Source organism: Lathamus discolor, chromosome 5 (assembly GCF_037157495.1).
Source record: "Lathamus discolor isolate bLatDis1 chromosome 5, bLatDis1.hap1, whole genome shotgun sequence".
Lineage (NCBI taxonomy): Eukaryota > Metazoa > Chordata > Aves > Psittaciformes > Psittacidae > Lathamus > Lathamus discolor.
In genome coordinates this window covers 96,119,789-96,143,625 of record NC_088888.1, presented here as the reverse complement: position 1 = coordinate 96,143,625, position 23,837 = coordinate 96,119,789, and the positions used below count along the sequence as shown (strand labels likewise).

At 38.9% G+C, this 23,837-nt stretch overlaps 1 protein-coding gene across 3 annotated transcripts in view; it reads right to left on the bottom strand.

Moving 5' to 3' along the window:
- Positions 1-23,837, bottom strand: part of TAF1B (TATA-box binding protein associated factor, RNA polymerase I subunit B) — a 58,090-nt gene that overhangs the window by 13,110 nt on the left and 21,143 nt on the right. For 2 of the 3 annotated variants that reach the window (XM_065681604.1, XM_065681605.1), the window contains exons 9-11: positions 3,507-3,654; positions 1,200-1,377; positions 835-881 (exon numbers count right to left, since the gene is read on the bottom strand). In XM_065681604.1, coding sequence (XP_065537676.1) covers positions 835-881; positions 1,200-1,377; positions 3,507-3,654 — 373 coding nt within the window. Of the gene's footprint in view, positions 1-834; positions 884-1,199; positions 1,378-3,506; positions 3,655-23,837 lie in introns of all 3 variants that reach the window. The other variant, XM_065681606.1, reaches the window with a different exon arrangement.

Genomic DNA, 23,837 nt, shown 5'->3' with positions numbered 1-23,837 from the left:
CCAAAATAAGTTTGTGTATCCACTAGAAATGAGAATTACCAGTTTTAGTTAACAGTGATGCCTATCTCCAGATACAGCAGTAACTGTGCTCACGCATAGCTAACACCGCTTCTATTATTGACTTAAATTTTTAAAAGTGACAGAAGGGTCAAAACGGACCCAAACCTAGATAAAAGGCTTAAAAGATAAACCATGGTAACACATCTTCGACCTTATCTTCAACTGTGATCTGGATCAGGCCACAGAACATCTTCCCGAGGATTTCTAATCTTTGATTTGGTCTTTCTGCCCTCCAAGAACTATGTTCACACCATTATCTTCTCCATCTTAATTGCTGCTAGCTTTTCCACACTCTCTCAGGATTATTTGGACTAAGAAAATAGATTAGATCTGAAATATGTTACACACTAAGACATTTTATTTAACAAGACTAAACAAGTTTGGATTTTATCATAAACATGGTTTGATGCCCCTAATAAGTATCTGCTATTTACGATCAAAGTGTGCTCCCTCTTCACTGCATATCCATTCATCTTCACCTAGCATGCACAAAATTCTAAAACAAGAAGCAAACATGCACAAGGAGAAGCAGAAAGGTACCGGCCAAAGTGTGTACCAAATGCCGCTATCAGTACAACAAGAATTATGCAGGTAAACTGGGGTGATTTTACATGAATAGGATCTACTGTTTTCTTTGAATAAAGATTTGCCCTAAAAGAATAAATGACAAAAACCCATTTTAATGATCAATAAGACAAGTCTTCTCTAAGTCTGATTACAAATTTATTTCATTTACAAAATCATAAGACTGATTCTACTAGAATATTTATGTACCTTCTTTGCTATTTTTGTTTCTCTCCCCAGCAAAGTCTGAAAGTAACCTGAAAAAAAAAAAAATCAGATCCAAATACTGCACTTTTCACATGAAGTTCAAATACAACCGACAAAAATCACATCCTAATTTTATTCCAAGTTTCAGATTCAAACTGATGATTTTTAAAAATAAGGAATATTTAATGTCTAAAATGCATTCAGGTGTATGTTTTATGCTACTGAACTTAATGGAAATTCAAATATTATAAACTTAATATTACTAAATAAATTAATATTACTAAGTAATATTACTAAAGAATGATCCAAGACAATCATCTGCACTATCTGAAATCTGGGCTTTGCTATGGATTTGCCTGCACACTTACCATTCGTACTTATCGTCTAATAAAAACAGTAATTTGAGCACAACTACAATAACTGCTGCAGCAAGAACATCGTATTTCACTTTCCTTGTTGACTTATTTCCAGGCACAAGAGTCAGGAAGTCCACATCTCCAACACCAGTCTTTTTCACCACTCGACAAGTCCAATTATGCAATTCATCTGATTCAAGTAAATAAAATCATAAAATAGGTAAGGTGAGACAAGCTAGAAATACTTTTACAGTCCAAATATTTTGGTCATGTGAGGAAGAAATGTTTTTTTTAATGGTCTTTTAGGGCCTTTAGACAACACTATTTTAGGCTGAGAAGCATTTAGGGTATTTTTAAAAATACTGGGCAGCCTTCACTGTGTTTACATGGCAAACAGTTGCAATTTATTATATAGTCACATGGAGGGGGGGAAATATCAAATTTTTAATAGTGTTTTGATGTTACTCAAATGATGTTGTTAGACCATCATGAACAGTCTTGGGGGGAAGCGTCTCTTAAGTCTGCATAGATATAGTTTTAAAACACCACAAAAGCCAAAAACTTTTTCCTGCACGTTGACTAAACACTCAGGTAAAGACGGATTCAGTAATGCAAAGAGGAACAGGAGCTAGTTGGAAGGAAGCTAGCTGAGTATGAACAGCAGCCTCATCATGGCAGGGTAGTACTTGCTGTTACCCCAGCAAAACCTGGCTGAGTTACAAACAGTCCCAAACCTAGGTTAAAGCTGGCTTTGCACTGTAGAGCCTAATCACACCCGCTAGCGTGGATTATGCCAAGAAGGTACAAACACAGCTCCAAAAGCAGCAGTAAGGTGTCTATACAGTCTCCTATTACTCTATGCTTATTTTTCACAGATACAAATCCCCCAAATTTCTCACCTTTCCTGTTCAGCAAGAAATACAGGAGTTGCTTACATCACCATCAGATTCCACAAAGGTTAGCAATGTATGACTAAGTACAACCTTAATCCAGCTATACTTTATACTCTCTTGCTGCTTACAGAGAGTTCAGTAGGCACTCATTTTTAATCCTTTTGTACATAACAGTAAAACTTAAACAAAATCTGGAAACCAATTTTTCTTATAAACACTGTCAGTATGTTTTCTTTCATTTCAGACATTTAAAATGGCCTTTTCATTAGTATTTATTGTCCTAAGAAAAACTGCCAGTTTATGGCTTGGCTTTATTTTTGTAGGAGTTGCTAGAAACCAACAATAGCCCTTTCTCAATTTGTAAAAAAACCCGCTTCTATATGATAAAAAGCTTAGGTGCGAGTTAAAAGGAAAGGACAATATATTCTTCTACAGTATTTTCCAACAGTACTAAGCTTCGGATTTTTCTGTAATAAATCTGAAAATGCAAATTTCCTAGCTTCTTCTTTGATTCAAGTGATACTTCAAAATCTGGAAAATAATGTGATCTTCTATGTGATCAGACCACTGGTGTAAAACTTCAAAATCAGAATTTCTACTACGGAATTTCAGCCCTAAATCTGTTGGTTATCTTCTCTTCATTCAACTGTAAGTAAACAGAAAAGCCAAGTAGCTTTACTCAACATAACTAACTGCAAAACAAGACAATACCTCCACCCCGACTATTAATTTTTGGAATTCTTTGAGGGGGAAAAAAAGTAATGTCAATTTACAAGCTATTTCGCTGTATAACTCGTCTTCAGTGACAGTGGTATTTGAAGTATGGTAGCTCAACAGACAGTTCATGTACTAGGACTGACTGGTCTTCCTTTGGCAATTCAACAGTCAGAACAATTTCAGGACAAACAAAACCATTCAATATTTATTCAGTATATGATTTCAAAACTAAATCTGAAATCGAGTGAGAGCACAGTTGATCTGTCACATAGCATTGCTTGTTAATGCTTAAATGAATGCTAATATGCAATATTATAGAATATACAGTCAATATTATATATCAGACAATTCCAGTACTAAGCAATCAGGTCCCAACTTTATGAATCATTTAGCTACAGTTAATAAATCACGTGAATTCAACTAGTGCCTCTTAGTTCAAATGGATACTAAAAGATTTGAAATGAAGTATCCACTCCACAGCCTTGGAGAGCCAGGACCAGAGTGCCCCTGCATATCTGGGTCTATAATACATACTCTAAATGTTTGATGAAGGTGTTTTCTATAGAAATTATCTTTCATTTCAAGCTTAAATGGGTATAAATTAGATGGAAAAGAGCAGGCACTTTTAAAGTAGTAATTCAAGTCTTTTTGCTGGAGTTTAATAAACCAAAGAAAAATTTTATCAGTTCAGGTTTGGGAAAATATTTACCAGGTAAATTAGCTTCCATCAAGTACTTCATGCACAACATGTCTGGATGAAGAAAGCAGCTGTCTGTTATATCTGGAAAACGAGGCAGTTCTAAAAACACTGCAAGCTCAAGCATTTTTTTGTATACTTCTTCATATGCAGGCCATGACTGAAAGAAAGGGTTAGAGGGTGTTATATATTTGCTCTATTACCATATTTGTTAATGGTTTTAAATTATTAAGTTATTGATAATAAATTCTGTATTACTTAATACAGAATTATTTATACAGACTCTTTTAGCACTCTCTATGACTAAACTCATGCAGGAACAGAGCTAGACTGCAGTACTGCAAAAGCAAAACATGTGCTAGCTTTAAAGCCCAGGAAATAATAAGGAACAAACAGGAAGTTGCCTCAGACCAGCAACCAATCCCTTATTTTTTTTTTTTAAGAGATCAGTATGTCTCCAGATGCTCCAAAATTGAAAAGCATTGGAAAAACAAAAAACAAAGACAAAACCCAAGTGTAATTGGGGGTGAACTCTCTAAAGAGCTCAGAGATCACAGAACCACAAAAGGGTGGAAGTTGGCAGGGACTGCTTGAGGTCATCGAATCCAAGCCCCTGCTTGGGTCAGCCAGAGCAGGCTGCCCAGGACCATGTCCAGTTGGATTCTGTGTATCTCTGTGGATGGCAGCTCCACAAGGTCTATGGAAAATCTGCTCCAGTGTTTCACCACCCTCACTGTACAAAAGAAAAAAGGTTTTGTCTTTATGTTTAAATGGATTCTTGTATTTCAGTTTGTGCCCACTTCCTATCATCTTGTCATTGGATACCACTAAGGGAGATCTGGTTTTCCTCCTCTGCATTCTCCTGTACGTATCACATAGTACCCCACGTGAATCTTCTCCATCTTCAGGCTGAACAGTCCCAGCTCTCTCAGGCTCCCCTCATTTGTCCCATGCTCTACTTCCTTAATCATCTTTATGGCCTTTTACTGGACTCACTCCACTATGTCCATATCTCCATTGTACTGGGGAGCCCAGAAAGGGGTCCAGTACTCCAGGTGTGCCTCACCAGAGCTGCGTAGGGAGGATCAGCTCCCTTGGGCCACTAATCACCTGCACAATGCAGCCCAGGATGATGCTGGTGGTCTTTGTCACAAGAGCACACTGCTGGCCCACAATTCATCTCCACAGCATCTTGTCCACCAGAACTCTCAGGGCCTTCTCTGAAAAGCTGCTTTTCAGCCAGTCAGACCCCCAGCATGTGCTGGTGTCTGTGATTATTCTGCAAGGCATCTTTATGTATTCATTTATCATATTTATCCACAAGAATGTGATCAATATGAGGCTGATGGGCCTGTAGTGCCCCAGATCCTCCTTCCTGCCCTTTTTGAAGACAGGGGTGATGTTTGCTTTCTTCCAGTCCTCAAGACACTCCCCCAGTCATCATGACTTTTCAAAAATTATTGACAGCAGCCTTGTGATGACACCAGCCAGCTTCCTCAGCACTTGTGGCAGCATCCCACCATGACCCATGAACCTCCAAATGTCCAGTTAGTTTATATATTCCCTAACCTGCTCCTTCTCCACCAAGGGTAACTCTGCCTTCCCCTAGACTTTCCCATCAGTTTCAAGGACCTGGGATTGCTGAAGGCTGCTCTTATCAAAGACTAAGACAAAAACCCATTCATCACCTTAGCCTTCTCCTTGGTCATGTGACCATGTCCCCATTCCCATTCAGCAGCAGGCTCACATTCTCTAGAGCCTTTCATGGTTGAACATTTATTCATGACAATAAAACTGTGATTTTCTTTTCAAAACTAGTGACTGCATGAAGAAAGTTCTCCCAGTTTCTACTGAGGTTTTCCTGCTAGAGAATATAATTTACAGACAGATTTTGACATGCTTATTCATAATGAACTCAGCAGGACCTGCAGTTTGCTAAGTATGGGCTGTAACATTTGACCCTCATTTCTTAATACCTAAACTGTTTTATGAAACATTCTTAATTCTCGATATTTTAAATTATTACTTAATTTACCTCTTACAGCAGTAACTTTCAGTTGTTTGGGCTACTTCACCATTTTCAATGTATAAAAAGTAATACTTTTCTGCTCTAGTTGGTGGTTCTAATTCAGCAGAGCACATGATCATGCATTTATGTTTTATCAAGTCAGTTTGTGCATAAGGCATTTTGCTTTCATAGAATTTTAGCAGGGGTTTACACTTTGTACACAAGCTCAGTACTTTCCTGAACAAGAGTGAATTCAGGCTTCTGTTTGGTTGGGGCTTTTTTTCCTAGACCTGATTAAAACCAGAACAATCATGTTCACAACAAGAGGACTGAAATAATGTGTTTTTATTAATGCATTTGGTTTCATCTATTTTAATATGAGCTGTGAAGCCAGTGCACAAGTTTTATTGGTTTGAATGATTCCCAGCATTTCCTTTTCTTTTTTTAAATGTTCTCCCCTCAGACTGCAGTTCAGACTTGCTTAACTGTGTGAACACATGCTTAAGCAAATGAGTAATTCTGCTGTCACTTACTTACTATTACACATGCAACTGCTTGTAACAGTTAGGAAGTTGTATCATGTTCATTATATGTTGTTCTAAACAGTGTTTAAAATTGGCTCAGACTGCTGCAGGACTATCTTGAGAAACAAGAAAAACACGCATTACCAGACTTCTACAGAAGACAAGGCTCACAGTACTTTCCATTCCTCTTAAAAAGCAGTACTAAATTGAATAACAAAACAATCCTGGCACAAAACCTGAATCATATGTAACTTCTCTTGAGCATATTTGGAGAAAAATTAAAGGCCCAGATGATTCAAACAAAAGCATTACATAAATACTATTCCTAATTAGATATAAAGGAAATACGTTTTTCCCTTTAATGAAAAGCAGTTGAATTAGTAGCGTCTTAATAATATATCACAGACAAAAATAAATTAAGACACTGGGAATTCAGTAATTTGAAGCATTCCATTCTGAAATGTTAAATTATCACCAGTGAAGTTACCTGAACAGTCTAATTTAGCACAAAGTTACTTTAAGGAATATAGCTCTTAATTGGGGAATTCAAGGTAGACACCTACATCAACTTCTGCCTGAGCTTCTCTCACCATGTCAGGGTAAGTAGACAGCTTTCCCATCATAGGCACTAGTGAATCATCCTTTCCTCCTCATGCCCAGCACTGACTGTTGTTTCAAAGCTTTGGTTTGGAATTTAGATAAGGCAAATACAGTTCTTTTTCAAAATGGCTAGAAAATGCTTCTGCTTTAAAATGACAACTGATGTATTTTTTTTTTTATATATAGAATCATAGAATGGTTTGGGCTGGAAGAAACCCTAAAGCCAGTTGCAACCCCCCTGCCATAGGCAGGGATACCCTCTACTAGACCAAGCTGCTCAAAGCCCTGCCCAGCCTGGCCTTGAACACTGCCAGGGATGGGGCAGCCACAACCTCTCTTTTTGAAGAGCAAACACACATGGTGTAAAAACTACAAATAAAATACCAAAAGCTATCACTCGGCTTATTTTTAAAAAAGCGTTAACAGACAAAATCTGTTCTTCATTCATGTGTGTTTACACAAAGAAGTAAACACAACTGGGATGTGCGGATCTAGCCAGGGGATACTAATCCACTATAAAGATCCACCAAATCAATTGCTACTTTCCAGGACTTACCTCCCTAAGCTCAAAAACACTCTCTATAGTACTCATGTTTCTACAACACAGCGCTGAGTCATGACAAAGCAAGTTGAACTGAACACCACACTTCCAGGAGTATGCAGTAATCTCTTGAACTGTAAACTGCAAGCATAAGCTGGATCCAGCACAAGATCACATCTCGGTCAGATACACCATAGCAAAGGGCTGAAGGCTGAAAGGCTGAGGACTGAGGAGACTTACTTCAGTAATCAAGCACTGGTAATTTTCTCCCCAGTCACTACATAGCCTGCTTATACTCCTTTAATTCTGAGAGAACTGTGAGTTCACAGAGCAGATCTCTTATTCTACAAAGTGTCACAGATACGGGGAGGGTTAAAACCGAAGAACACCCAAATTCCACACAACCAGCACAGCACATGTTAGCACAATATTAAGAAAAAGTAAGATACAGAAACAAGCAGCCTCAAAATTAATAAAAATTATCACCTTCTACCCAGCTCTGTGTCTCTGCCAAAAGAAAAGAACCTGATAAAACAAGTTCCATTGAAAGTCAACCAGCAAATCAACTAGGAAAGCAAGTTCCACAGCTGCGGCCTCCCTCCTTCAGGTGGAAAAACTCTGCCTCCAGCACCCCATGATTAAACCCCAGGGGAGGAGTACTTGGACAAGAGAGGACAGTGTTAGATCATGCGCCACTTGCTCTCCAAGTATAACTTTCACTTATCCAATCATTAACTAAAAAATTCAAGTTGCATTTCTGTGCTAAATATTAGGACAACTCCCCTGTCCATCAGCACACAGTGTTACTGAGCTCTCACCTTGTTTCGAGAACCTGGGAAACACTCCACATATAAAACTCAGTTACAAACCCTTGAGGGCACTTAATAATTTCAGGAAGACTGACAGAAAATCCTGTTAAAGTTCTGCCACCTGCTAGTCTTTTCAGATGTTTCGCAAGCTGGGATTTCTTCAAGCCTGATCAACAGCGCTGACAGAGTCTATAACTCCTCTAGATTGGGTACAGAGGTTACTGAGAACTTTTCCTAACAACTTTGTCATTACCATCTTTGTATCTTATTCCCACATGTGACAAATAAGGTCGCTGCGTGTCTTCTCCAGAAAGCTGTACAGAAGATTTGTACTACTTGAGAATACATCTTTCTTTTCCTCCCCTTCTCACCCCTTCCAACTACAGCTGAACATAGAACAAAATACACACTGTTGAGTTGGTGAAGAAGTGTCTAGAACAAGATTTTCATGACGATAAATATTCATTAGACTATTGAAATTAGTTGCTTTATCTTTCAAAGTGACACGGCATTTTTCACCTGTATTAGAAAAGAACAAGCTGGTTTTCAGAAGCAGATGAGCCAGACTATTAGCATGAAAATCAGATCACAGTAACAGGTGATTGTTCAAGGTGAGCCACTACTGCAGCCTCTCCTACTTGTTTGGACAATATCAGAATGTTGCTGGTCAACAAGTAGGAAACACTATGCATTGGCTGGCTGTCTAGATTAATTTGGAGGCTTCATAGCTTCTTGTTTTACATGTGGTCTGACTGACTCTCTTCTTAGATGACTGCATAGGCCATTTCCTTCTCCTGTATCAGGATAATATCTCAGCAATCACTACTTAAATATTCACAGTTCAGTTGATTTTATAATGATACTGTTCTATTCTGAAAATAATTAATTACAGAGTCGTTTTAAATTCTCCCTTTCATATTTCCCCTATCTCCATCCTCCTGTCCTGTTCAGTACTCTTTGCAGCACGGTTCCCTTCCTCTTAATCCTTCTCCCTGTGAATTTCCACCCTGGGAACCCTTTCTTCCCATGTCTGCACATTCTCTAAGGCTCTGCCTTCACCTGTGGTGCTCATGTTCAGCAGTGTACAGACATCTTTCCCAAGAGATTCTTCTAATGGCCGTTTAATACTGGAATCTAATAAGGTCCAACTTAATTTTTTTTTTTCATTTTTGGCTTTTCATAGGTCTCTGGGAATCTTTGACAATTAGAGTCTGTATATGCTTACAATTATCCAAAACCCAAGTAAGGTTTCACCATTTTTAAGATAACAAATTCAACCCAGGATAAGTTCGAAAAAGAATCTATCAAACTTCCCAAGAAATAGACTGAAAAAGCAATTTAACTTGAATGTTTGGAAAACATCAAGTTATGAGGGTTGGAGAGGGTTTCTTCCCATCATAATCCAGAATTTTGGTTCAATCCTTCTGTAAAGCAAGGCATATCCATAAACCAAAAGATATTTGTTGTAAAAGTAATGAACCAAATGGCTGCCCTAATGTGCGTAAACATCTGTGAATGCAGCTTGCATTGGAACACACATTCCCAGGAACCCAAGCTAGCTTTAAATTCACTTAAGGTAAAATTAAGTACCAACAATGAGCACAGCAGTCAAGTACTCTGTTGAGCCTGGTTCACCTCACTTTGCTTCTGCTGCTCAACTGGCTCAGATATATCTGGTTGTCTGCAGCATAACAGTGGCTGGGATGATGCCAGCCACAGTGCATGCAGGTTACACAAAAGAATTGACAGTAAAGACAATAACTGTATCAGCTGTGAAATTTACACCCAAATTAGTATTTAAACCTTAATGAAATGACTTTGTGAACCGATTGTTACGAACTAGAGCCTTAATGTGGTCAGCAACCCTAAGCACCTACATTACTAAAGATACGGGGCTTTTTTCACGCTTTCTGTGTAGTCTCATGGTACTCCCAATCTTGCTACCTCCCACACAATACACCAATAAATACCCTTGATGGGTATTTTTTAAACATTTTTTCCCTTCCCTTGCTTAACCGCCATCTACCTCTCAGGGACCATCACCTGCTGGAATAGCAGCAAATTAATGCAACAGTCATCACACACAAATTAAATGTGCTTTAACACTGTACATTACTATGAATACAAACTTTAAAAGATAAGCAACACTCACTAGATCTAGCTGGAAAAAAACCCAATGTAGTCAAGTCTGTTGCACAGTTCGATTCTGTGTAGTCTCTTCATGAATGCCTTATTTGCCAGAGCATAGGTTACACAGAAAAGACATACAAATGTTTAAAGGGAATCTTCAGAATCTTCAGGAGTCATTTCCAACCCAAACCATTCTATGATTCTATGATATCATAAGCACTGTTACCACTGCTTTACCAGACCTGTGGACTGCTAATGAGTGTGAAAGTATACTGGGGAGAAGCACGGCACCCTGCTCCTCATCCTATCCTAGGTCACTACCAGAAATAGGAGACCAGATTCAACGAGCCTCAAGTCTGACTCAGTGCAGCCATTTTTATGTGGACTAAACAAGTGGATACATTTCTTCAAACCCTGATATCCATGAATCACATACAGATGCTGATGTAACTGTGAGAGGGTGTGCCTGGAATTATTAAAAGGTAACCAAATGACAAAAAGAAGAAAGACGGGTGAAACTGCTTCAATTCCATGTAGATAACTGCTAAGAAATACTCAGTTTGTGCGACTTCTTCCACTAGAAAAGACATAAAGAGGCCAAGTACACAATTAAAGTTGCTGCTTTACAGGCCTGCCATTGAGCAGAGAGGACAACTGAAAGGTTAAGACAGGAGAATGAAATCAATTTGTTCACCTTGAAGACAGGCAAAGAGGTTGTCCGAGTTATCTGCTTGCAGCGAATGTGCAGAGAAAAATGAGGAAAAAAAAAAGTCAAGATACAATTAGAAAATCAGAAGAGTTTACACCGGCAGCCTCTCTTCCTCTCTCCTTTGATAACTGTTACAGTTGAAACAGCTACTACATCTGCAATCCCCAAATTACTCCTGATCATTGTTGCAAGGGAGTAAAAAGGACCTTTGTATAGAAAAAAAGATTAATTTTAGAAGATGACTCAATAAACAATGTATATGCATTTTTGAGAGAAAAAAAAATCCAGGTGTGCTGGGATATCAGATTGCATGAAATTGTCACAGGCAGGTCTTACTGAAGAATTCAAGATGGCATGTGGATGAGCCAGCAACCTAAACACAAGAGAAAAACCTAACTGAACATCCAGTCCAGATGTACCTATTTACTAGGAAGAAAAAGAAAAAAAGACGAAACAAAAGGTACGACATTTTCATTAGATGCCCAGCAGACCTTTTAGGAGGCTACTTTCAGAGGAAGACATCTTTTTCATGACATGATTCCTGGCTAAAGTGGTTTCTGAATAAATGAGTTTCAATATTATTAAACCAAGAGACACATGCTTGAGCATTAAGACTGCTCATGCCCTCTGAGAAATATCACTTTTCTGAAAAATGCAGTCTTCCCAAAACCAGCAGGTTGCTGAACTGTCAGGATGTACTAAGATTTAAGAGTTTGGGAACAAATTTTATTGAATTTCATAAATATTTCGGTAGGTTTTGTTTTCTTTCTTCATTAAGTAATGCTTAAAGGCAGGTATGGACAAGCTAGAGTTTCTGTTACACAACAGCAAGCTCCCATGATAAACTTGATTACAATAACCCTTTCAGCAGTGAACTTCCTCCTCAGCTATTTTTTTTCTTTCAAATAAAAGCCTCACCCATGCTTCTTTTCATTCTGCGCTACTTTCTATCCCCAACAAGTACTGCGTGCACCTGTCAAAATGCACTAAGAATTACAGAGTTAGGAAAAAAGGGCCCACAGATAGAAAGGCAGCCACCCCACAAAACTAAGATTACAAGGTATCTCAAAACACCAGTACCCAGAGCAAGGATCACTGCTTGTTTTGGAAAGTAAAAGCAGCATAGCTGACTAGCAGAATTTGTATGGGTAGAAGTTTACACCTTTTAGGAGACTTTTCTTTCTCAAATGAAACAAGAATGACCAGCTTCTGTGTTACTTTGAGTTCTTTAAATAGTTACCACTAAAACCCAAGTAAATCACATGGCAATTAAGCTCATTCAAATTTTCATCAGGAAAAGAGGCTCTTACACAGGAGACCTTGCATGTTTTGAGAAAAGGATCTCTGCAAACAGAGGAACATGTAAAAGCCAGTCTGGTGGATATACTTTCCAGGGAAGCAGAAAGACGTTGTTTCAGTCTGAACACTCTGGGAGAAAACAAAGCAAACATACTGACCTGCATTCATGAGTTTATGAATAGATTTAGTCAGGAATAACTTTCTTTGGATCAAACCCAGACTAAAATATAAATGTGCAATCCACCAAACCTAGTGTGTGAGACAATCCAAATGGCAACAGTTTCCTATGAGCTGCATGATGACTTGAAGACATGGATATTAGCCAGGAGAAGATTATAAAGTGATATGAAAGTCTTTTGAAAAGCCAGTGTGAAAAAAAAAAATACAGGGACAACTTGACAGGATTTAGGAAATCTTCAGGTTTCCTCACAATGGTGCCACAAACCCACCCCTTGCCTCAGGCAGGTCTCTTTGTCCCAGTTTTCCACCTTGTGATAGAGCAGCACACCACCACCTCCGAGAGCCCAGCCCTGGAGAAGCAGCCACCAGGTACCTTCAGTTGCATGATGATGGGAAATAACCAGCATAAAAAGAAAGAATCAGTATCTTGCAACTGTACTGGCTTCATGTGGGGTGAACTAATGCAGGTTTAAACTCTCACACAAAATGAAGGAAAAGATACACGGAGCAGCTCATTACTTGCAGCATGCTAACCTAAAGGCTCTCCTGGTTTAGAAACAACACGAGATGAAATAATTAATGATTACACCCTAGCACCTTACACACCAGTCTCAGCTAAAAGCAAATCTATTCCAGTAATTCAGAAATTCCATATGCTTAACTTTAAAACCTTAATCGCTATTCAAAGACATGAAAAGAAGATAGCATTAGCTTAACTTGTTCACAAATCCAAGACCTTGCTTTTAGGGCCAAAAGAGAATTGCACAGAACTGAAGGCTGTCTAGAAATATTATGGGTAAAGTGAAGTGCAAAACCCCTTAAGCTGCCATCTCTGCCATTCCAGGATGGCTCCCCCATGACCTAGAAGTTATTTACTCTTACATGGCTTTTCACATTTCTCCACTTGCCACATTTCTAGGCCAGACTTCCTGCAAACGCTCCTTCTTCCTCCTGGTGTTGGGATCATCACTACTATTCAACAGTGAGAAATTTTGCATAGTGAGTTTTTAAATAAGCAATTAGTTTAGTTCCTCCACCAAAAAAAACCCCAAAAGGATCACTAGAAAAATTACAGTTGTGAAAAAACTCTTTTCAAAAGCACAGTTTTTGCTTAAGAAAACTGCGTAGGTTTCACTGCTCACGATTCTTTGCCATAGGCTAGAGTACCCTTTTTAATCAGCAATTCTGTATACTTTTACCATTTAATCATTCCTCAGCATTTTTCAAGTTCAATGAGAAACATCCCCACATCTCTAAATCTGAAACTTTAAAGGACGTAATTTAGTTCACCTAACTTAAAAGCTTGAAGAAGGACTTTAAAAAAAAAAAAAAAGAGTTGTTGTGAGATAACGAGTTAATGAAAAATGAAGTTTTACGACCTTAAAAAAAAAAAAAAAAAAGTATCCCCAGAACATAAAAACCACAAACTGAAACCCTAACTGAAATCCCAGAGCAAAACAAAGTGGTTGTACCACATCAATCCCAAAAGATGTCTTTAGCCTTGCATCCAGCAGCAAGCAGGAGAGATGCGTAGGGAGGAATTTATTATGAACCAAGTAAGCCACAATGACACTACCAAACATCTGTCCAGCTTCACTCCATCTATGGCTGAGTCAGCGGTGAGATCTCTGCATTTTTCAGTTCCACATCCCTTTTCCTTTATGTCATTTGTGCAGTCATTATCTGGCCCTTTTAACATCCAGAACATTCTAACGCAAGGAGTTTCACCAGTCACCCACAAACCATACAAAACCACATTTCCTGCTGCTTGACTCTGAACGTGCAGACCAGTTCTGACTTTTTCTGACACCTCCCAGTCATTCTATTGGAAGAGACATTGAACAGTTGCCACCTAAACACATTCTACAGACTATCGCCACATCTCCCTCTTAGTCACATCTTCAGCAATTGAAAGGTAAGTAGATAATATTAATTGTTCCTTGTAGGAAAATTGTCCCTACATCTGATGATCCTTCTTGTGACTCTGAGCCTCTTAATTCTTCTGCAACTTTGAGGGAAAGTAAGAAAAGCAAAAAACTCAACTAGAATTCCATATAGCGTTTAACATATGGATCATGATAGATTTATATATAACATAAGGTAGGTTTGATCTCCATTCCTTTATTAGAAGTCAGGAGTTATTAGGAAATAATTCCGGTGTACCTAGGCTACAACAACTGCCTATTTGAAAACGGCATCATGAAGGGATTGCAGAAACCTGTATAATTAAGATCATACAGATATTTACACGAAGGCTGGTACATGAACATAATAGCATTGATAATGCCAGCTTCCAGAGAATGATACAAATGGTATTCTTTAAAAAATAAATACACTTCCTATTTCACAAACGTAATACCATGGCCAAATCTGTTGATTGACATGTACTTCACGGGTGTGCTTGGGCACAGAACAGGCATGAGTGGGGAAAAAAAAAGTCTATCTCTGTGCTTTAACAGCAGCTCATGGATCAATGAATTATAATCTTTAAAGAAAGAAAACAAAAAATGAACATGTAATGCCGACCCACCTTAACAATGTCATACAAAAAAAACCAAACCCAGACTTGAATTTTATCTGTCTTTTCAGGTTGTCTTCTTTCCATTCAATTTTTCTTTAATTACTACTGTTTTCTCCAAATAGACTTAAGATATTTTTCTTTTACGTCAACTGTTGGACAGGGAGAAAATTTGATTAACGTCAAACTGTATTTGCTCCATCTGTATTCTTGTAAAGCAGGGAAACTCAGAGAAGCTCAGAGATTATGTATTTCAGTAGATGCAGAATGGGGAAAGTGTGCCTGTTTTTTTTTCGTTCTTCCTCCCCAATAAAGCATTTTTTCAAGATTTATTCCACACTGCTCATAACATAGGATTAAGAATTTTATCAGGAATGTAGCAAACAAAAAACAGACTAGGGACAAAATAGGCCCCCTGAGGAAGCTTTCGGGAGAACTGGCTACACAGGATTTGGAGAAGGCTGAGGTTCTGAATGACTTCTTTGCCTCGGTCTTCACTGGCAAAGGCTCTGACTGCACCACCCAGGTCTTAGAAGGTAGACGCAGGGACTGTGAGAATGAAGACCTTGGGCCCACTGTAGGAGAGGATCCGGTTCGAGACCATCTTCAAAATCTGAACGCACACAAGTCCGTGGGACCTGATGGAATCCATCCACGGGTTCTGAAGGAGCTGGCGAATGAAGTTGCTAAGCCACTGGCCATCGTATTTGAAAAATCATGGCAGTCAGGTGAAGTTCCCGAGGACTGGAAAAAGGGAAATATAACCCCCATTTTCAAGAAGGGGAAAATGGAAGACCCAGGGAATTACAGACCAGTCAGTCTCACCTCTGTGCCTGGTAAAATCTTGGAGCACATTCTCCTGGACAGCATGCTAAGGCACATGAAAAACAACAAGGTGCTTAGTGACAGCCAGCATGGCTTCACTAAGGGGAAATCCTGCCTGGCCAATTTGGTGGCCTTCTATGATGGGACTACAGAATTGATGGATAAGGGTAAAGCAGTTGATGTCATCTACCTGGACTTGTGCAAAGCGTTTGACACTGTCCCACACGACATCCTTCTCTCTAAATTGGAGAGACATCAATTTGATGGATGGACCACTCGGTGGATAAAGAACTGGCTGGATGGCCGCACACAAAGAGTTGTGGTCAACGGCCTCATGTCCGGCTGGAGACCAGTAACGAGTGGTGTCCCTCAGGGATCGGTGTTGGGACCGGTCTTGTTTAACATCTTCATCGCTGACATGGACAGTGGGATTGAGTGCGCCCTCAGCAAGTTTGCCGATGACACCAAGCTGTGTGGTCCGGTTGATACGCTGGAGGGAAGGGATGCCATCCAGAGGGACCTTGACACGCTTGTGAGGTGGGCTGATGCCAACCTTATGAAGTTCAACCACGACAAGTGCAAGGTCCTACACCTGGGTCGGAGCAATCCCAGGCACAGCTACAGGTTGGGCAGAGAAGAGATTCAGAGCGGCCCTGAGGAGAAGGACTTGGGGGTGCTGGTCGATGAGAAAATGAACATGAGCCGGCTTCAGCGTGCGCTCGCAGCCCAGAAAGCCAACCGTATCCTGGGCTGCATCAAAAGGAGCGTGACCAGCAGGTCCAAGGAGGTGATCCTGCCCCTCTACTCCGCTCTTGTGAGACCTCACCTGGAGTATTGTGTGCAGTTCTGGTGTCCTCAACATAAAAAGGACATGGAACTGCTGGAACAAGTCCATAGGAGGGCCACGAGGATGATCAGGCGACTGGAGCACCTCCCGTATGAAGACAGGCTGAGGAAGCTGGGGCTGTTCAGCCTGGAGAAGAGAAGGCTGCGTGGAAACCTCATAGCAGCCTTCCAGTATCTGAAGGGGGACTATAGGGATGCTGGGAAGGGACTCTTCATTAGGGACTGTAGTGACAGGACAAGGGGTAACGGGTTAAAACTTAAACAGGGGAAGTTTAGATTGGATATAAGGAGGAAATTCTTTCCTGTTAGGGTGGTGAGACACTGGAATGGGTTGCCCAGGGATGTTGTGAGTGCTCCATCCCTGGCGGTGTTCAAGGCCAGGTTGGATGAAGCCTTGTGTGGGATGGTTTAGTGTGAAGTGTCCCTGCCCATGGCAGGGGGGTTGGAACTAGATGATCTTGAGGTCCTTTCCAACCCTAACTATTCTATGATTCTATAGGAAGGATGGGAATAAAAGTGAAAAAACCCCAAGACTAAGTAGAATGAAGACAACAAAGCAACTTGCAGTATACTTTTTTTTGTACTGGGATTTTTTATTTAATTTATCATTCTTCTTTAAAAGGCACTTCTGCAAGTGTAGGTAGTTTCAGCTTACATCAATGATATGCATCTAATCTTTTCTTACAAGGTTTACTCATCAAAAATGGTCAGCAGACCATTTTATCTTAAAAACCATTTTCAGACTAGAAAATGATTTAACATACCAGCAGTCAAAACAATGGTGTCAGTTTAGAGAATGCATCGTTGTCATCTATCAAACTAGCAATACCAAAGAGTCACCAAATGGTATAAATCATCTCCACCGTAAGAATGTCAGTACAGTGACCTCCCTCATGCAATATTCAGAATACAAAGGTGTACAGAGGAATTTCACTCCTCCTTAGACAGTGGGACAAAAAACATAAAGCCCTAGAACAGTGATTCACTTCATCTGCCCCTCCTAGAAGAGTACTATAATTAGGAGACTAAATCCACACCCTCAACTAAAGAAATACCAGCACTTAAGAAATACTGTCAAGTTTATAAACTTCTATTCAGATACTCAAAACTTTGTAATGAAACAAATGCTAATCCTTCTGCTTTTAAGTTGATGAAATTATAGTACCATAAATAGCATATTTGATATAAAACAATCACAAAGAATGGCATACCATTTGCTGTATAAAAGCACTCAGCCACATTGCATCCGATTTAGGGTACAAGCAAAGAATGATATTAGCAAACCTAAGGGAGGAATTAGCCTGAAGAGCAGGACAAATACCTCTATTTTTAGTGATGCTAAAAACAGTCATCGTGAGATTTCTAAGGATTTTCAGTGATCAAGATTAGAGCTTCATACAAGCTTATGCTATGTAGGCTTAGAGTTTACCCAGACTATCTAGCCCCTGGCTCTACCATTTGGAGAAAGGCAGGTATGAGCAATGTGCTCTATTGCCATTCCAAAGCTCTTCCCTGGTTTGAGTACAGACCTTACTCTTTCCTGTCCTGCAATAAAGTTCACTGCTCATCTATTTGACTGTGTGAGAAGCTATTCATGTTTTCTGTATTTGAAAGAATGATGAAGAAGTACTTAGGCTTTGTTGTTGGTGCAAGGTGGGAAGAATTACCACTGTGAGTGAAAGCAACATGCAAACTCTACAAGCTTGCCCAGCCCTACAGGAAAAGGACTGAGCGTAGGCAAGAAGAGAGAAGCATCAATACTCTAATAACAGTTCCTCTGCTAATCTCCATCTATCCTTCTTACTATCTACACGTAAGTTAATGAAAATGTTCCCAGTGTGAGAGAGAGCTACTCTTCAAAGCCTCCCAGGGAAGCCTTGGAAGCTACTTTTCAAAGCTTCCTATCTTTCTAAGTTTAGGCACTTCAAACACAGTAAAATATTTTAATGAATTTGTGATATGTCCTGACTGCAGGAAACCAAACAGAAGCAGCTTAAAGTATCTAACAAGAAAATGCAAACAGGTGTTTCCAACATGAATAAGCTGAGGAATACACCTAGACAGAGATGCGATAGACAGTTTCCATGTGTTATTCAGTATTGTAAATTCAAAGAACTAGTTTTCAAGAAACCTGTAATACTGATGCTACTTCTGGTCAGAACATAGCCAAACTCTTCAACCAATAAATTACATGAACCCTCTCACACTTTATAACCAACTGGCAGAAGTTACTAGAAATTAATGAGTATTGAATGCAAAATTACTTCTAACGTAAAGCCATTAGCCTCAAAAGCTGAAGACTACAACCAAATCCTAGTTTTGGTTGTATACAGCAGGTAATCATCAAAATACTGTGCAATCATCTTTTCTTAATCCATGAGAAACCCTCCAGTCTGAAGTTTTCCTCCAGGCTACCTGACAGTTCTTCTGCCCCCAACATTCACAGGGAAATCAAATAAGGAGGTGTCTTAAACTACTTAAATTGACAGCTAAATTTACAAAACAAAATGGCTTTTACTATGCTTGAACAATGCTGAATTGATTCAAGTACATTTTTGTGGCACATCCCCAATTAATTCAAACCAGTTTTTACAGAGGAACTGAGTTGTTAGATGGTCACAAGGCACAAAATGTTTGTACAGCTCAAGTATTAATAACCATATTCCAATTGTAATGTTGCCTGTAATGAAGAGAATCAGACACCTAAATCTGAAGTTTGGTATATTTAACCCTTCTGCCATAGTATTAACTCAGTAACATTCAGCAAGATTGTAACTTAAATGATTTAACACTACATCAACATTCTGAACCTGGAAGGTAAGTCCCACATTCAGTAACCCTGCACAAGGACACAAGTTCTGAGTTTAAACCTTGTTCTCAAGTAGAATAGTGAATGATATAAAACTGTGTTGCTCCGGGATATGAAAGCACACACTTTAGACCTCTCCAAATACAGTTCTGGTAGGTCACTACACTTTTTGTTGTGGTATAACGGACTAAAGGAAAAACCACAAATAAAAGAACCCCGTTTTGAAGCAGATGGGGGTTTTGACTGCACAGTGCTCCTGGATAAAAAACAGCCAAGAAAGAACACTACGGATATTTTGAAATGAAACAAGACTGAGCAGCAGGGAAACTCAAAAACAAAAATCACCAAAACCCCTGCATTTCAATGTCACGGGTAAATGGGTAAGTCATGAAACAAATGTGAAGAAAAGGCAAGATTGTTCTGTAACTAGAAAATGCATATGAACCCATCTCGTTAAAATTATATGCAAGGAAAAGAAAAATTATGTCTGAAAAAAAGCAAAGCAGTATCTGATAAAACTGAGTGCTTTACAAAGGAGAGGCCCAGATAATTTATACACAAGAAGCTTCAAGGAAGTAACTGAGAAGCTCTCAGAAACACAAATGTTGGTTTTTAAATAATCGTAAGAAATTATAAACATCAAAGGACAATCCAAATTAATATGCAGCATTTTAAAAAATGTAAAAAGGGGAGATTCAGGAACTCCAGAATTATTAGCTTGGCATGGATCCTGAACAAAATAATACAATGGTAATGGGAAAAAAGGAAAGCTAAAAATATCCTGTCAGTCAAGCAAAAGGTCAGGAGAGGAGACAGCTGACTGAAGCTCCAGCTCCCAAAAGGAGCTGCTCTGAAAACACTTTTTCCTTCTTTATGGGATAGCTAAAGGGAACCCAAATCAGATTAATGCAAAGTCTCAGTAGAGAGAGAGGAATGTAACTCATAATTGTACTCAAAACTCAAGCGCTGCTCTGCTGGAAAGCAAAGCACGCAGAACAAAGGAGCAAAAACAGAAGCATCCTTCATAGCAGAGCAGTACCTTGGCAAATTCACCTCAGAAATCGGATCTCTCAAATCCTCAGCAGAAGTGAGATTTGATTGAAGCTGACATAGAGAGATGGGTGGCAGAAGGATTAGTGGCAGGGAAATACGGATACAAAAGTGCTGCCAGGAATAAAACCAAGCAAAATTAAAAAAAAAAAAAAAACCCAAAATTGTAAAGAAAGAAACGGAAGAAAAGAACAAAAGAAAATAGAAGCTATGAACACTATAAAAGAAGAAAGCAAAGAATTGGCAAGTTTCCAGACAGCATAGAGATGATCATCTCTCAATGTTTAAAGCAAGCCTTTCATTCCCAAATAAAAGAGGAAAGAAATTTAATAATCCAGGCTGGGGGTGGGGTGGGTGGGTGTGTGAATGCATGACTGCAAAGTATATACTCCTCCAGCTCAAATAAAATAAAATAAACCCAAACCATCAAATAGAATAAAACACTCTGCACTGAAGTAGCACATTCTCAAAAGTGCTAAAGTTTTCCAGTCTGCTTTATAAAAACATTATACTGACTTCAACACCTAACCCAGCTTACTTTGAGGAAAAGGAAGGCTCTGGATGAAGTAGACCTTTTCTTAGGGCAGCAAATATTTCTTTCTAAATTCCTCCCATCATCAATTCATATTGGACTAAGAATTAAAACTCTTATTAAAGTGAAAACAATGCAGAGTTGGCCAGAGCTACTGCCCTAATCCAACACAGACAAAAATAGACATGATTTTAATGTAGAATAATAGGCTATTAAGCCTGAAAATACATATATATATATTTATATATATCAGGGAGAAGAAAGAAACAAGAAGCCTTTCAGTTAGGTGAAAGGAGAAGAGGTGGGAGAAAATCCTGACATGTACTTTTTAGTTTTATGACAACACTGATTTCTGACAAGCACTGCATATTACTCACCTTACCAGAAAGCATTCAAGAATTTTCCACATGCAAAGGTAAGGAAGATGCTAACATCCCTCTCAGCTGGAAGTTTAGAAAGCATTTCTGTATCATAATAAAATCTTTAGAGTGACACTAGGAGTTATTTAAGAATCAAGACATCTAGGGATGGAAATAGGTGAATTATATAGAGCAGCATTCAAACTAAACAGAACTTGGGTTAACATGGCTAAGTTGGAGGCAGGATATGTAAAGAGGAAACAAAAACATTCCAATGTATACTTAGACAAACAAAAAGTAACCTGGGTATTAATTTTCTCACATTGCAAGGTTAAAGCTGTCTAAAGTACATTTCTTGTTATAGGAAGCAATACTCAACGAATTATTAAAAATATCAAACAAAAACCAAAACTAAAATGAACACAGAGGAAGACAGAGAAGAATGGAATTAAATCGTAAAACAAGAAAGGAAACATTTTTAAGATAAAAGTTCCTAGAGAGCAAGGTCTATCAACACCACTGTCAATACTGAAGCATTCAGTGGCCTTGCAGAAGACAGAAGGTTTCAGACAGAACTGTGCAATTACTTCTATCTAAGATTAAAAAAGTCCAAGAAAAAAGAGAAAGGACTATATGGAGAAGCCTTTCCATGACCACACTGCAGAGCAGACAACATAGCAATGATAATTTGGTAAATAACTGTTTCATTTGTCTCTGAGGGCAGATTGGTGGACAATTCTGAACAGAACTGATCTAACACCTACCAATATTAACTTTCCCTTAGCCCCCCACTCCTGAGGACAAAAAAAATCAATAGAGATTCTTAATAACTTTATGAAAAAGAAGTTATTTTAAAGTTGGAGGAGAGATCGAGAGAAGGGAACACCACTGAGGTCACACATGGGGCTCCTTGCCAAGCCCAGATACTTGTGCACCAAAAAAGATGACCATTCCCAAAGCTCTTCAGAACAACAGGATCTGAAGGATATTTATGAGACTACACCTATCCTGTTGCACACAGCACATACTCCAAAGTGACGTGTTTGTTATCTTCGATACTTCAGTAAATCATGTTGCTCAACAGCCATGGGAGTGACCTGCTTACCTATATATACACATAAATTCAAGTTCGCGTGTGCATGTTCAGAATATAAGAATAAAAAACAAAAAGTATTTTTGGACATGAAAAAACCAAAATCAGTCTGCAATGCATCAAGGGTAAAATACGCCAAAAAGTAATGACTTTTATAACAAATAATGAAAGGTAAACTTGAGATAGCAAAGCAGAACCAACTTTAAACAAACAAAGTAATTACATAAAAGATAATTGGGTATACAGTCCTGAGACAAAAATATAAGGAAAAACAGATCTATGGCAAGGACAAGCTGTTGCTAGCCTGAGAGAAAAGGGATGTTTGAATTAATTTTGTATGAGGATAAACATAAATCCTTAAAAGCAAACTAAAGGATGTGTATGTTAAGGATATATCCCTACTTCAAGCAGAAATGGAAGACGGAATTTGTGTGTAGCTCCACTGGATGACAGATACTATCAATAAAACAAGCTGAAATCAAATTAGCCATGAAACTTTATATATACCACTACTAATTTACAAATTCATTTAAACTCCTACACCAGCAGGCTCTTAAAGAAATAGGTATCCCATGCAATAAAAAAGAAACAAAGATGCCCAGGCTGTGGCTTCCACCCAAAGAGAAAAGATGACTGTGCTCGTCAAAGACCACTGGCTACTGGCACAAGCCTCAAGGGCAACAGGGATTTACTGTAGTTAAACAAATTGCAAATAGCAAAAAAAACCCAAACAAAAAACCAGCACAAAACCAAACAAACCTCGATATCCTGCATAGAACAAACCCCAAAACTTTAATATTTCAGTCTTTTTTGAGGTATAAAAAAGGGGTTTAATGAAATGGAATAAGAATACTTGCTTTAGGAAAAGGAAATTTTGCAGAGCAAGATGAAAACTTGCTTTTCTTCTTCTGTATTGGGAACTTAGAACTGAACTAAGAACTAAGCAGGAGCATCCTGCTACTGATGCTATTTGCGCTTGTGAACCCTCTGATGGTGCATTTAGGTAAAACCCATTTACCAAAGGCTAGCTCCTAACATACGTATGATTTTAATAGAGGAAGGGATAAATAGGATGACTAATCAAGTGAAGGCTTAGAAAACAGACTTGGAGCAATGGAATGATGAAACACATATGGAAGACAAACTATTCACATTACACAAAGATCTTCTTTGCAAAGTACTTTTAACTGTCATAAGATACTTGTGAGGTAGAACTTACCTCCAGCTAGGACTAAAACATGTCTAACAGTTATGCATCATGATAAAGGTGATAGGGAGAGGTGGAGGCTCCTTTTTATTTACGAAGCAGTCACACCCAGAGCTCCCAGGCTGCTGGACAGAGGTGTCCAGACACCATACATGTGGCAAGTATCCCAAATTCAGTTTGGCAGAGTGAAGAATTACGCCCTTCTTATTAGCTGTTCAATTACTAAAATATGAAGCTCTAATCTGCCACCTACATTGAAAATGTGAAACAGAATACAAGGCATACTATACCATTTGACTCATAG